The following is a 15,010-nucleotide window of genomic DNA, read 5'->3' as shown; positions in this document are numbered from 1 at the left end:
CAATTGCGCCGGGTCTGCGGGAATCTGGGCGAGCGTCGGCAGCAGGCGTAGAGCTTGCGCGATGGTCCGAGAAGCCTCAGAGAGGGAATCTACGGACTGGGACAGGGACGCTAGCCAGTCGGGGGGGGGGGCGGAACGCAGGGCCCTGCAGCATATGGCGCTGTGGCGTCTGCGGTATCAGAAACGTCGGCCGCGGAGTTCTGCGGAGGCTGCGCGTCTGTAGAACAGACGGAGCATAGTGGGGCGTCCTGACCCTGGGAAAATTTGGAGCTGCAGGAGGAGCATGCAAAAAATAGTGCAAAGGGGGCCTGCTTGGATTGGGTGGGCTTAGCCTTAGGCATGGTGCAAACAGGTACTCTCCCTGGTGGCTGCTAGGAAGGAGACAGGAGAGGGTTAACTCGTCCCTAAACTCAGAGAATGCTACCTAGTGAGGGCTACTCCTTAGGAGCAGAGCTTACCCAGGTCCTGCGTGCTGCCCACCAGTCCAGAAGTGGAGTCCAGGAATGAGCTGGCCAGAAAACTCAGAACGCCGGCGTGCTGCAGCCTCAGGAGACCAGAGGCAGGCTAAAATGGAGAGGGGACGCTGGAGGAGGCTGGGGGAGGAGCAGGATTCCGGCGCGAAAAAACCCAGGAGGATTCACAGCCCCCACCATCAGCCAGGAGGCAGAGCAGTGGAAGGTACAGAGGGAGACGACCGGCGGCCAATAGCGCTGCAGGGGGGCGTGGCTAGGACGCAGGAGCAACTAGGCCGAAGCCGGGGACTAAATTTATGGAGAGGGCCGGGGGAAAGAGCAGGGAAGTCGGATCCTACCTGCAATCGGTGGCGCCGGCTCAGCGATGGATGCGGTGCAGGCAGGGCTCCCTGCCCTGCCTGTGAACAGCGCTGCTCGTCCAGGAAGGCTCCGGGGGAGAGCGTGCTGAAGGCAGGGTAGTGGACATCATGATGGAGGTAGACAGCCCCCTATCACACACGCTGCGGAGGATCCATCCCTGCTGTACTCCCCTGTACGCCCTTTGGGGTGATACCTCAGGGCGAATCAGGGGTGCCCACAAAACAACCTGCCCACACGCGCACCCCCGGGAGTGGTACCACGGGGACGGGCGGGGGAGAGGGCCCCGAAGTCTCAAGCCCCTGCGACCCTGGGGAGCGGTACCCACGGGGCTGCGGAGAATGAGTGAAGCGAATACCTGCAGAGAAGAAGACGACAGGTATGAGAGTGATGAGCGGCGCCGAAATAAAAGAAAAAAGCGCAAAAAAATACATGGCTGAGGGGGGCCGAGACGGCCCACATCAGCCTCCTACGACACTAAGCTAAAAACTGATCTGAGCCCGCCTCCGGCTCGGGGTGTATGCTGCTAGGGAGGAGCTAACTTTTTTATGTTTACTTAGTGTCAGCCTCCTAGTGACAGCAGCATAACCCATGGTCCTGTGTCCCCCAATGAAACGATAGAGAAATTATATTAATCTAAATATGAAGATTCAAAATATAAGAAAAAGTAAAAGTAAAAATCTCCATACAAATTGCAAGGTATGTAGCAATGTTCTATGAATAACTGGTTTATATGATGTGATGATAGCACAAAGAATCAATTTTACTAATCTTCATTCCCAATCATTACCCAGTACAAACATCAAAGAATAAATCATTTCTCACTGAACGCATATTTTATGCTAACATAAAAATTATCATTGCGGCAGCGCATTTGATCTTTAAACAGAAATTGTTCTGCAATAATAAAAATGTATGAGAGAATGAAAACAAACCATCATTGCTATATCAAAATGAAAGCTAACAAGCCCCGATCAACTTCCTATATCATTAATGTAATGCGCTTACCAACGTCCCCGCACTGTCCTGTCCCCCTCCTTTGTCAGGGATGCCGACGCTCTCACCTTCCCGGTCGCTCAGCAGTGGATGCTCCATCCGCGGTCCCTACCGTCGTGACCTTGGCTCTGCACACGCCACACAGGCCTCCTGTGAGTGCTCTTAGGGCGCCTTAAGGGAGGTGACTGGGCAGTGAGGTTTATACGTTGCCAGTTCTCAGTACCTAACATTTCTACTTCTACATCGTACCATGTCGGCAAAGTCTGCTATATCGGGCGCTACTGCATCGTACCCATCAGCCATGTCTGCTATATCACACGCTGCTGCATCGTATCTTATCGGCCATGCCTGCCGCATAAGCCATCCCGGCTGCTCGTACCATATCAGTGACTATCCGTGTCTACACCAATGATGCCAGCTAACACAATACCATTCTTCCCGAGTGGGACCTGGTTACCACCTGCAATGCAACACCCTCACCTTTAGAGGCTCTGGTGAAAACATGGTGAGAAACCATAGTCAAGCCCCTCTAGGTTTCCTGTTTGCTGTGGCCCAGTGGGTCCACTCCACGTTCCCACCAGCGAGCATTACAATCAATCAGTTATATTCTTCCTATGTCGCTCGCTTTCAATCTTTAGGAAAAGTAGAAGGTTGTAGCAGTCATCATTCTCTGAGCAGTGACTGTTACAGCTCCCTACACTGCCTCAATGACTGTTACAGCTCCCTACACTGCCGCTATGACTAGAAGTGAGTAGCTACAGGGAAAAAATAACTTCATTTTCTCCCTTTAGCAGCTCTTCCAGTAAAACAGACTAATGTAAGTTATATGTTATCTTCAGATTACCACTATATCTGCAGGAAATAGAGTTTTTGTACCTGACAGTGCTGGACACGCTCACATTGTGCTCATGTCTATGGATATGCTCAGGAGTCAGTGCTATTATGTGGCTTTTGTCTCACACACTCCCTGACAGCTATATGCACAGCGCAGAGTGGAGGAGCCATATAGTGGTATACGAGACGTCATGGTATTGGGTTAAACTCCTGGCTGTGACTATGATGCAATGTTTGTTTTTCAAGCTTTACCTGGTTCTGTATATCAAATAGGTAATAGTAATAACATATTACCTATTAATAATAGTAATATATTAATAACAAGAACCAAGTGACCCATATTAAAACCACATGTAGCAGGGGTGCTAACAATTCGATATGCCTATGGCTAATAGTATGCCTAAAAGGTTGAATAATGAATAAACAAACGGATTATTAAATTATATATTGTACCTGCACCCTATTTAGAACATTTGTAGCACACCCTACTACTGCATATTAAGATTGATCAACTCTCACCCTCCCAGGGGGCAGGCTTCAGGCCCGATATAATCCTTTTAACGGATCAGGGTTATATTTAATGAGGAACTGGTGGCAGTTCTACCGAGCTGGCAGGGCTCTGTTTTACTGGGGCTAGTGAAAAGGGTCTCCCAGCCTGTCACGGTTGTGAGCAAGCATGGTGCTACGCCGGAGATTGCGTGGCTCACCCTCTCTCCCTCCCAATGCCTGTGTGGATAGGGGTGTCTGTGGAAAACTTTGCCAAGCTAACCTACGTATCCCCAGGGATTGCGGAATGTCACGTGTTGACAGAAGTGACGAGACCGTATCGTGTGACCCAGACATATTAGAGATGTCAGTGCGGGGTGAGAGGTGTGGTTCATCACATGTTGGCGACAGAAGTGGTATGTCTGTGTGGATTTAGAAGCCTGGTTGCCCCTTTTGTGTCCTTCTGAGAGGAAGAAGTGAGCATCGGACTTGCGCAACGGCGCTGTTCTGGAAATGTAGATCCGCAGAGCCCTGACGAGATCTAGAGTGTGAAGGGCTTTTTCAAAGGAGTGGACCGGAGCCGGGCAGAATGACGGCAACACAATGTCCTCGTTTAAGTGGAAAGAAGATACAACCTTCGGAAGAAAGGTGGGGGAAGGCCGAAGGACCACCTTATCGTGATGGAATATCAGGTAAGGTGAGCGACAGGAAAGGGCCGCCAGTTCGGACACTCGCCTGATAGAGGTAATGGCGACTAAAAAGGCAACCTTCCAAGACAGTTGTTGAAGAGAGATTTCTCTCAGAGGTTCGAAGGGAGGAAGCTGAAGAGCTCCGAGAACCAGATTCAGATCCCAGGGATCTAAGGGGTGGCGATAAGGAGGAACCAAATGCGCTACTCCTTGAAGAAAGGTACGGACCTGAGGACGAGAAGCCAGCTCCTTCTGGAAAAATATAGACAAGGCAGAAACTTGTCCCTTAAGGGTACTGAGAGCCAGTCCCGAGTCCAGACCGTCTTGCAGAAAGGCAAGAACATTAGGGATTGAAAAAGCAAGGGGCGACCGATTATGACGGTCACACCAGGAAATATAGGTCTTCCAGGTCCTGTGATAGATACTGGCGGAGGAGGGCTTCCGAGCATTAAGCATGGTATGAACTACCTTAGAAGAAAGACCCGACTTGGCTAGAATCAACGATTCAAGTGCCACGCCGTCAAATGCAGCTGTGCTGTATTCTAGTGGAATATTGGACCTTGCGACAGGGGAGACGCCAGGGAGTGTCGCTGAGAAGTTGGAGAAGCTCTAGGTACCAGGCTCTCCTGGGCCAGTCCGGGGCTACGAGGATCACCGGCATTCCCTCCGCTTTGATTTTCTTGATTACTCTCGGAATGAGAGGAAACGGAGGGAAGATGTAGGCTAGGCGAAACTGCAACCACGGAAAGACTAGAGCGTCGGAGCCGAGCGCTAGCGGGTCTCTTGACCGGGACATGAAGGGATGTATTTTGGCGTTCATCCGAGAAGCCATGAGGTCCACATCTGGGAGTCCCCAACGAAGAGTGATCTGATGGAACACTTCGTCGTGGAGAGACCATTCCCCTGCCGCTAGACCTTGCCTGCTGAGAAAGTCTGCGGCCCAGTTGTCTACCCCCGGAATATGGACAGCTGAAATAATGGGAATGTGCATCTCTGCCCAAAGAAGAATCCTGGATACTTCTTTCATCGCTGCCCTGCTGCGAGTTCCTCCCTGACGGTTGATGTAAGCCACAGCCGTGGCATTGTCTGACTGGATCTGAACAGGGAGGCCCAATAGTAAGGGCTGAAAGTTCTGAAGGGCCAAAAATATGGCTCTGATCTCTAGAACGTTGATGTGCAGGGAGCGCTCGGAAGGAGACCAGCGTCCATGAACAGTGTGGTGGAGAAACACTGCCCCCCAGCCTATCAGGCTGGCATCTGTCGTGACTACTTGCCAGTGGACAAGACGGAAGGACTTCCCTTGAGATAGGGATGAGACTTGAGTCCACCAGACGAGGGAGCTGTGCACAGTCCGAGATAGGCGGACTGAGCGGTCTAGAGAAGCTGGATTCTTGTCCCAGGAGGATAGGAGATCCAGTTGTAGAGGGCGCAGGAGGAATTGGGCAAAAGACACAGCTTCCATGACTGCCACCATCTTGCCTAACACTCTCATCCCTTTCCGAAGGGAGCGGAGAGATTGGGCGGCCCGGATCAGGGAAGACCTCTTGTCGTCTGGAAGAAAAACCCGGGACTGAGCCGTGTCTATCAGCATACCTAAAAAGGTGATGCACTGATGAGGAATGAGGGATGACTTGTTGAAGTTGATAAGCCACCCTAGCCTTGACAGCGTGTCTAGGCAAATCTGCACGCTTTCTGAGCAAACTTGAAGAGAGCTCCCTTTGACAAGTAGGTCGTCCAAATAGGGAACGACCAGGACACCTCTGGGATGTAAAATGGACATGACGGCCGCCATGACCTTTGTGAAGACCCGAGGCGCAGTGGCCAGTCCAAAGGGGAGGGCCCTGAATTGGAAATGACGGTGTCCTACGGCAAAACAAAGGAACCGTTGATGAGATACACATATTGGAATGTGTAAATAAGCATCTTGAACGTCTATGGAAGCTAGGAATTCTCCCGGTTCCATGGCAGCTAGCACTGCTCTCAATGATTCCATTCAGAAGGTCCGAATCCGTACGGATCTGTTCAGTCTTTTGAGGTCCAAGATAGGGCGGACAGAGACATCTTTTTTGGGAACGACAAAAAGGGTTGAATAGAAACCTTTGCCGCGCTGTTCCAGGGGCACTGGAATGATAACGTTTGCCTTCTGTAAAGAGGCTATGGCCTGAAATAAGGCATGGCTTTGCGTTTTGGACTTTGGAAGACGAGAACGCAGAAATCTGTTGGCCGGCAGGGAATGGAAATCGACCTTGTAACCTGAGGTGACGATTTCTCGAACCCAAGCATCGTGAGTGAGGTCTAGCCAGATATCCCGAAAAAGCAGAAGCCGCCCTCCAACAGGAGTCGGATCTGAGGGATTCCTGGCTTCATGCTGAGGGGGCCTGTACAGGGCGAGGTCCTTTGGGTTTAGGTTGCTTGGAGTGGGAACGCCAGGAAGAGCCCCTTGAGGGACCGGATCCTCGATCTGAGCGTTGGGATGATCCTTGGGCTGACGGCTTTTGGGGAGCGAGCCGAAATGACTGCCTGCGCCAAGAAGATTTTTTTTAAAATTCATGGATACAGGCCGCTTTTTTGTGGTAGAAGGGTACTTATACCACCCGTCGTCTCAGATATGAGTTTGTCCAAGCATTCTCCAAAGAGGCGAAGGCCATGGAAGGGGAGTGTGGACAGGGATTTCTTGGAGGCACTGTCCGCGTTCCATATCTTTAGCCAAAAGGACTCTGCGGGCAAATACAGCATTGGCTGCCGTTAGGGCTGACAAACTAGCTGCATCTAGGGAGCCGTGAAGCAAATAATTAGAGGCTAGAGAGAACAAATCAAGGATCTCAAAAGCCTCCGGAGGAATATTACAAGAGCGAAGCAACCTGCGCAGGTTCTTACTCCACACACCCATAGCTCTTGCGACCCATGTCAAGGCAAACAGGGGGCGAAGAGAGGAGCCCGAAGCCAGGAAAATAGATTTGACCGCAGCATCAACTGCGCAGTCGGACGAGTCCTTGAGAGATGCGTTGTCTGAAACAGACATGACCGTGTGTTTAGCCAGTCTGGATACTGGCGGATCCACAACGGGGGGTACTGACCAGGTCTTAACCATTTCAGATGGAAAGGGATAAGCGAATGAAGTGAAGGGTTTTTTATTAAACCTTCTATCAGGGTGATCCCACCGTTTAGATATGATTTGACGAAAAACCGAATCCTGGCCAAAGGACTTAGGAGGCTTCTTGGCCCGCTTGATTGCCGACTAAGAAGTCGGGTCCGGAGGCTGATCAGAAATCGACAGAGAGTGATTGACAGCTGAAATTAGTGTGTCTTCTATATGCCTAGACTCAGAAAGGACATCTGAATCAGAGTCAAAGTCTTGAGAATCGTGACTACTAAAGAGAATCGTGACTACTAAAAGTCATGGAACCTCGGTCAGACTGACCGTCGTCCGAGTCGGATGAGGCGTAGAGGTCGCAATGGCGCCTTTTGGAAACAGCCTTTTTAAGTTCTGGAGAAGAGGGACCAGACGAAGCAGGCGGGCTCCTCTGAGGGAGCTGAGCCGGGGGAAGGCTGTGGGAGCCTGTGGAAGGCTGGGATATCTGAGCGGCAAGGTCCTCTATCCTTTTAGACATTAGAAGAGCCCATGCAGGAATTACGTCATCAGATGGGGATGCTGCCTGGCCGGTGGCCGGAGCAGAATCCAAAGACTGCACGGCCTCCTGGTCCGGCAACGGGGTCTGTTGTGACACGGTAGAAGGGGCATCGCAGCCCCGGCATAGTGGATAGCTTCGGCCATTAGAAAACGAGCGTCCACAGGTGGTACAAGCATAATACAGGTCCGTAGAGGACGCCTGGGAAGGTTTATCACCCTTGCGGTTACGCATGTCAGCAACAGAGTCCTACAGCCCTATACGGATAGGGTTATGCCGCTGTTACTATGAAGGAGGAGCCACTAGCAGTATTATAAGTGACTGCTATGCACAGCTGGTATATACCGATAGCAAAATGGCATATACTGTCAAACAGTCGGCATATACCTGCAGGCAGAGCCAGTATATACTGCTAACAGCTGATATACACCGCCATCCAGCAGGCACACACCGCTAGAGAGACAGCAATATACCGCTGAGCAGAGCGGTATATAGTGCTGTAGAAGTGCAGAGCCAAGGAGGCGATCTCACCCGTGTCTGCTCCCCACGTGGAAGATGGCGTCCAGCGTTCCTGGCAGAATGGAGGGGAGAGACAGCCCCCGGAGGCTGATTGGTCCCAGCGCTGGGACTAAACGTGACGGCCAATCAGGAGAGCCGCTGCTGACTGGGGGAGCGGCTTCCAGAGCAGTGAGAGGGGGCATTGCAAGAATGCAGGCCGACGCCGGGGGCCAAATTAATGAGGCTCCTCGGGATCACGGCCTGCATCGCCCCACCGGCGCCTTTTCAGGCGGCGGTTTGGATGCAGGGGACAGAGGACTCGTCGTCTCCCTACCTGCTCCTGGCTCCGTCTGAAGACGCGTCGGTCCGGGGATCTCAGGGACGCATCTTCGGCTCAAGGCTGAAGCAGGTCCTCGGCTCTGCTTAGCCCTCTGGAGCTACCTTGGTGTGAGGTGCTTCCAGGGAGCCTGGAGGGGTACGCAAACCTGACCACTTGGGCGCGAGGGAAGACTGACGGCTTGTGCACGCCAGGTTTCCTCTACCCGTAAGGGGGGAGAACGAGGGTGGCAAGGCACCCTGGTATTGCCTCATGATCAAAAATAGAAAATAAAAGATAAAAATAAAAATAAGCTGGCCTAAGGCACCCTGGTAGGGCTCAGACCAGACATGTCAGCCTCCCTGCTGACACTAGGAAAAAAACTGAGCTAGTTTCCTGCCTAGCTAGGGTATATGCTGTGGGGGGAGGAGCTAACACTTTTTCAAATCTAGTGTCACGCCTCCCTGGAGACATCATAATACCCTAATACCCACTGTCTGTGTCCCCCAATGAAAAGGCGAGAAAGGAAACTCCAACTCATCCTGCAAAAACAAGCCCTCACATAACTCTGCAAAAAAATTTAAAAATTTACAGCCTTCAAAATTTTGTAAAAAAACAACATTTTTTCGTGATAGTAGCCAAACCTGAAAAAAAAAAATATAAACCTGATATCACTGTAATTGTGCTGACTGGAGGAATAAAGCCGCCTAATCACTTATACCGCAGGGTTAACGGCGTAAAAAAATAAAGCCATTCTTCAACTGCTGTTGATTTGTTCACTCTGCCTCCCAAAGATCGCAGTACTGCGCACGGTTCACATTTATCCTGTGCTCAACACTGAGTGCTTACATCAAGTATTACGTGTACATTAAGGAAAATATACAGTGTGCCGGATTTATTTTTTGTTTTGTACTCCCATTTTCTCCTGAGCACCTGTGCTAGGTGATGCTGGGTCTTCTATTCTTTTGTGGCCTAATAACCATAGGCCTCCTCAATCAAAGAATACCAGCCCCCAACTGTCAGGCTTTATCATGGCTGGATATCAAAATTGAGGGGGGACCGTACGTCGTTTTTTAAATTATTTAGTTAAATAATTAAAAAGAAGGCGCTTGCGGTTCCTCTTATTTTGATATACAGCCAAGAAAAGCATACGGCTGGGGGCTGCAGCCTGTTGCCATGGACGTTATCTGTGCTGGGTATCATAATATGGGGGGACCCTACGCCAATTGTTTTATTTATGTATATCATGGTAGACCCACAGACAGCGCTTGGGATTGGTTGCAGTCAGACGATGTCACACAGGCTGGGGCCGCTTCTGATTGCAACTAATCACAGACGCCAGGCCGGTCGGTGGGTGGGGAAAGCCGTGCATATGGATGAGCAATAATGAGCGGCCCAGTAAGTGAACGAGAGGCCGCGGGAGCAGTGAACAGCCGCAACAAAGCCTCGGTAAGTATGAAGCCCTCGCTTCATTTTTATTTTCTTTATTTGTCGTTTATTTTTTTTTGTTAAATTTCTCAAGTGCCAGATCTGGATCAACACCCGGAATCCCGGGCCCGGCACTTGGGCACCTTTGAAGCCACATATGTGTCACAATTGTCACTGCTTATCTTGTGACTAGGTACATGCTCAGGGCTAGCTTAATTTTACTATCTGGGACCATGCAAATTAAATGTGTTTTTTCCTTTGGGCTCACTAGGGGGACCCTATTTTATAAACTGCACCCCTCAATTAATTCATCCAGGGATTGCAGTGAGCATATTGACCCTACAGGTGTGTCACAAAATTGTATACTATTGGGCTGTGAAGAACATAATGATTACATTTTTACCACTAAAATATTGTTTTAACTCCAGATTTCCAATTTTCACGAGAGGAATAAATAAAAAGGCCCCGTTATGTGTTACACAATTTCTCCTGAATGTGGCAATACCCCACATGTGACTGTACAGTACTTTTTGGCTGCACCATAGGGTTTATGAGGGAAGGAGAACCATTGGATTTTTGAAGCACAGATTTTCCTAGAATAGTTTGCGGACTTCATTTGCAGAGCCCCTAAGTGTCAGAACATAAGAAATCCCCTCAAGTGAATAGTTTTTGGATATGACACCTCTCTGGGACGATTTAGTCTCTTAAAAAAACAACCATGTTTGTCAAACACAGTGAATGTTGCAGAATTAAAAATTTCAAATAAGTCCTTGTAGTGCCCAGTACATTGTAGTGCCCGTACATTGTACCCAGCTTGTTCTTCTGGAGGCGCGCACCCTGTAAATTAAGCGGGCACTCCTCACTACAACAATGCCAAACATGTGGACGGTCACTGTGGTTTAGGCACATAGTGGAGCTCAGAAGGGAGAGGGAGCATTTGGATTTGGAAGAGCAGATTTTGTTGGATTTCTTTTATGAGGGGGGGGATCCATAATATTTTTCCAGAGCCTTTGTGCTACCAGTAATGTAGAAGCCCCTTTCATTTACGTTAACAGATGCTGACTTGAATGCTATTTGGTGGCAATTTGGGGTACAGAACGTTTTGTTAAGCGGTGTCCATCTTTTAAGTGGTTAACAAAGTGTTAATTACCAGACTTTTGTACACGTCTTAAGAGGCGTAAAAAGATGGACACCGCCATATCACAGGCCAGACGGGAGGTCAAAGTGACTTTCTCTGCCTCATTACAGTTAATTTTCTGTTGAGAATTAGGTTTTCCATATACAGAAAAAGACATACGTGATGTTATCAAATGGTTCGGATTTATGGGACATAGAATGTGAGCTGTTATTCAAATATCACATATACAATCCTAGCGCGATGATGATCTTATGTGATATTTGAAAAACAGCTCACATTTTATGTCCCATAAATCCGAACCATTTGATAACATCACGTATGTCTTTTTCTGTACATGGAAGACTATTGGCTTTTTTGAGAGCTGTTCTCCTAAACACCATACGGAGACCAGCAACTCGCTCAGAGGGTGGATATCATTTCAATTTTCCCTTACTAGTAGGTATTTACTATATATCATTATGTAGCATATCACTGTTTCCCTCATTTGTAGGACATTCCTTCCTATATTATCCTCTAATTACAAGCCATAGAGAATCATATGACGTTTCTACCACATATGAACAGGAGCTGTACCCCACATTTAGAACATATTTCGATTCCATGACTACTCCTACTCCTTCTGTACGTTTTTGTGACACTACCTCTTTCTATCTTATACTCAATATGAGCTACCATAACCTAATTACCTTCTTTCTTACATTAGGTAGAATATATATATATATATATATATATACACACACACAGTATAGACCAAAAGTTTGGACACACCTCATCTCTAGAACAACTATTAAGAGGAGACTTTGTGCAGCCGGCCTTCATGGTAAAATAGCTGTTAGGAAACCACTGCTAAGGACAGGCAACAAGCAGAAGAGACTTGTTTGGGCTAAAGAACACAAGGAATGGACATTAGACCAGTGGAAATCTGTGCTTTGGTCTGATGAGTCCAAATTTGAGATCTTTGGATCCAACCACCATGTCTTTGTAGAAAAGGTGAACGGATGGACTCTACATGCCAGGTTCCCACCGTGAAGCATGGAGGAGGAGGTGTGATGGTGTGGGGGTGCTTTGCTGATGACACTGTTGGCGATTTATTCAAAATTGAAGGCATACAGAACCAGCATGGCTACCACAGCATCTTGCAGCGGTGTGCTACTCCATCCGGTTTGCGTTTAGTTGGACCGTCATTTATTTTTCAACAGGACAATGACACCAAACACACCTCCAGGCTGTGTAAGGGCTATTTGACTAAGAAGGAGAGTGATGGGGTGCTACGCCAGATGACCTGGTCTCCACAGTCACCAGACCTAAACCCAATTGAGATGGTTTGGGGTGAGCTGGACCGCAGAGTGAAGGCAAAAGGGCCAATAAGTGCTAAGCATCTCTGGGAACTCCTTTAAGACTGTTGGAAAACCATTTCCGGTGACTACCTCTTGAAGCTCATCAAGAGAATGCCAAGAGTGTGCAAAGTAGTAATCAAAGCAAAAGGTGGCTACTGTGAAGAACCTACAATATAAGACATATTTTCAGTTGTTCCACACTTTCTTGTTAAGTATTTCATTCCACATGTTTTAATTCATGGTTTTGATGCCTTCAATGTGAATCTACAATTTTTAGAGTCATGAAAATAAAGAAAACTCTTTGAATGAGAAGGTGTGTCCAAACCTTTGGTCTGTACTGTATATATATACATTATATATATATATATATATATATATATATATATATATATATATATTTCTCATTTCCTATTGCTTCATATTGCTTCATGGTAGGTGAGCCTCCTTATTTCCTGCATTTCACTAGCACATATTATAGCCTGATACCCACGTGCCACTATATGTCTCATGTATGTCTGGAATGCACGGGACTTTCTCCCTCTTCAATTGAGTACATCTTATATACTCTTGATGTTGTGATTTGACGATTCTCTGCTGTATCCTCCTCATTATTTGTTGATAATAGTAGTACTGTACTACTCTGATATGTCATAATTGTATGTATTCTCATATTGATTGATGTGCTTTTGTTTTGTTGTATATATATATAACACACCATCCAGTCTGTCTGACCAGAGGAAGGCCTCAAGGCCGAAACGTTATCACCCGGCAGACTTTCTGTCTTGTACAGCACTTTTTTCACTTCAATAAAAGAAAAGAATCAAGAATTGACTATCTGGTGTCCATTTATACATTAAAAGAAATATACAGTGTGCCGGAGTTATTTTTTGTTTTTTTATGGGTATTAGGCCGCCCACAGCCTAAAAATAGCAGCCTGCAACCGCCCGGGATTGTCTCATCCATTAGATGCGATAAGCCCAGAGCTTTACCTGACTCTTCACTAAGCCCTAGATTAGTGATGGGGAGTGTCTATGAGACCCCCCATCACTAATCTGTAAGTGAAAGTAAATAAACACAATGAAAAAATAATTTATTTGGAATAAAATACAAACACCTACATCTGAGTCACAGCGAGCGGCCATAGAGCATGACTGTCCACTGTGAGCTCCCGGCAGAGACGGAATGAGCCACTCGATCAGCAGTGACATCACTCAGGTTATTTTCAGTCACAGCTGGAGGTTCCCACGGTCCTCCACCTGTAAGGTCCTCCACCTGTAACCACAGGTAACCTGAACTCAGGTGACCTCAGTAAAGTCAGTGACCTCACCTCAGGTGAGAACAGCATCTCTTGGCAGAAAATGGCGAGTTTTTTTGCCAAAAGATGTAGATTTGGTGATGAAATGTTCACACCATATTCATGCACCCAATCTATACCTCCTGACAAAAAAAAAAACCGCATCACTACCGTATCATACCGCATGCGATTTTGATGCATTTTTTGCCAGGAGCTGTAGATTAAGTACTTGAATATGGTGTGAAAATTTCATCACCAAATTTACATTTTTGGTGCAGTTTTCTGCCAGGAGGTACAAATTTGGGGCTAAAATGTCTACACCTGATTTCAGCACCAAATTTGCACCTCCTGACAGAAAACCCTTTTTTTGTATTTTAGGGCCAAAAGAGGCAAATTTGGTGATGAAATTTTCACACCATATTCATGCATCCAATCTATGCCTCCTGGCAAAGAAAAACAAAAAAAAAAACCGCATCAACACCGCATGCGGTCTGATGCGGTAGTAATGCGATTTTTTTTGCCAGGAGGTGTAGAATAGGTGCATGAATATGGGGTCAAAATTTCAGCACCCAATCTGCATCACTTGGCAAAAAAATGCGGTGAATTCACCGAGTTTGATTATGTCACCTAAGGTCCTCTGAGGTCAGGTTACCTGTGGGAATGTTCAGCTGTGACCGCAAGTAACCTGATTGACATCATCGCTGATTGCTGCGGCTCATTCTTTCTCTTCCGGAAGCTCACAGTGGACAGTCATGCCCTATGGCCGCTCGCTGTGACTCAGATGTAACAGAGCTGAATCATCATTGGACCTCGTATGGATTATGTTGGACCTGCAGGGGTGTTTTGGGGGGTTAATAAAGTGGTGAAAGGGGGTGTTTTTCTTGTATTTGATTTCAAATAAAGGATTTTTTCGGTTTGTGTTTATTTACTTTCACTTACATATCAGTAATTGGGGGGGGTCTCATAGACGCATTCCACTACTAATCTAGGGCTTAGTGGTAGCTGTGGGCTGTTATTAACCGATATTACCCCGGTTGCCACTGAACCAGGGCAATTGGGAAGAGCTAAGTAAAGCGCTGGGCTTGTCGTGTCTAATAGATGCAACAATCCTGGGCAGCTGCAGTCTCCTATTGTTAGGTTGGGGGGCATTCTACTAACCATGGGTCTCCCCAGCCTGAGATTACCAGCCCCCAGCTGTCAGGCTTTATCTTGGCTGGGTATTAAACTTTGGGGGAACCACACATCATTTTATTTTAATTATTTAATAATTAAAAAAAAGTGCATGCGGTTCCTCTTATTTTGATACACAGTGAAGATGAGCGCACGGCTAGGGACTGCAGCCTGTAGCCGTATGCTTTATCTGTGCTGGGTATCATAATTTTTACTGTACGCTATAGACCCACATAGCATCTGTGATTAGAAGCACTCAGCTGACACTCAGAATGGGAGTGTGTCTGACTGCAACCAATCACAGGTGCTGGTGGGCTGGGAAAGCAGTGCATATTCAATGAAGGTAAATTATCGGCTCCAGAAGT

General features: G+C 47.6%; 1 protein-coding gene across 1 annotated transcript in view; it reads right to left on the bottom strand.

Annotated features, from left to right (window-relative positions):
- LOC142245471 (uncharacterized) overlaps nt 1–15,010 on the bottom strand; it is a 189,534-nt gene that overhangs the window by 9,906 nt on the left and 164,618 nt on the right. The window contains exon 5 of the mRNA XM_075318197.1: nt 2,284–2,306. Within this exon, the coding sequence (XP_075174312.1) occupies nt 2,284–2,306 (23 nt within the window). The remainder of the gene's footprint in view (nt 1–2,283; nt 2,307–15,010) is intronic.

This window comes from Anomaloglossus baeobatrachus, chromosome 7 (genome assembly GCF_048569485.1).
Source record: "Anomaloglossus baeobatrachus isolate aAnoBae1 chromosome 7, aAnoBae1.hap1, whole genome shotgun sequence".
NCBI lineage: Eukaryota > Metazoa > Chordata > Amphibia > Anura > Aromobatidae > Anomaloglossus > Anomaloglossus baeobatrachus.
The sequence above is the reverse complement of the archived record's forward strand: the minus strand, read 5'-3'. Positions and strand labels throughout refer to the sequence as shown.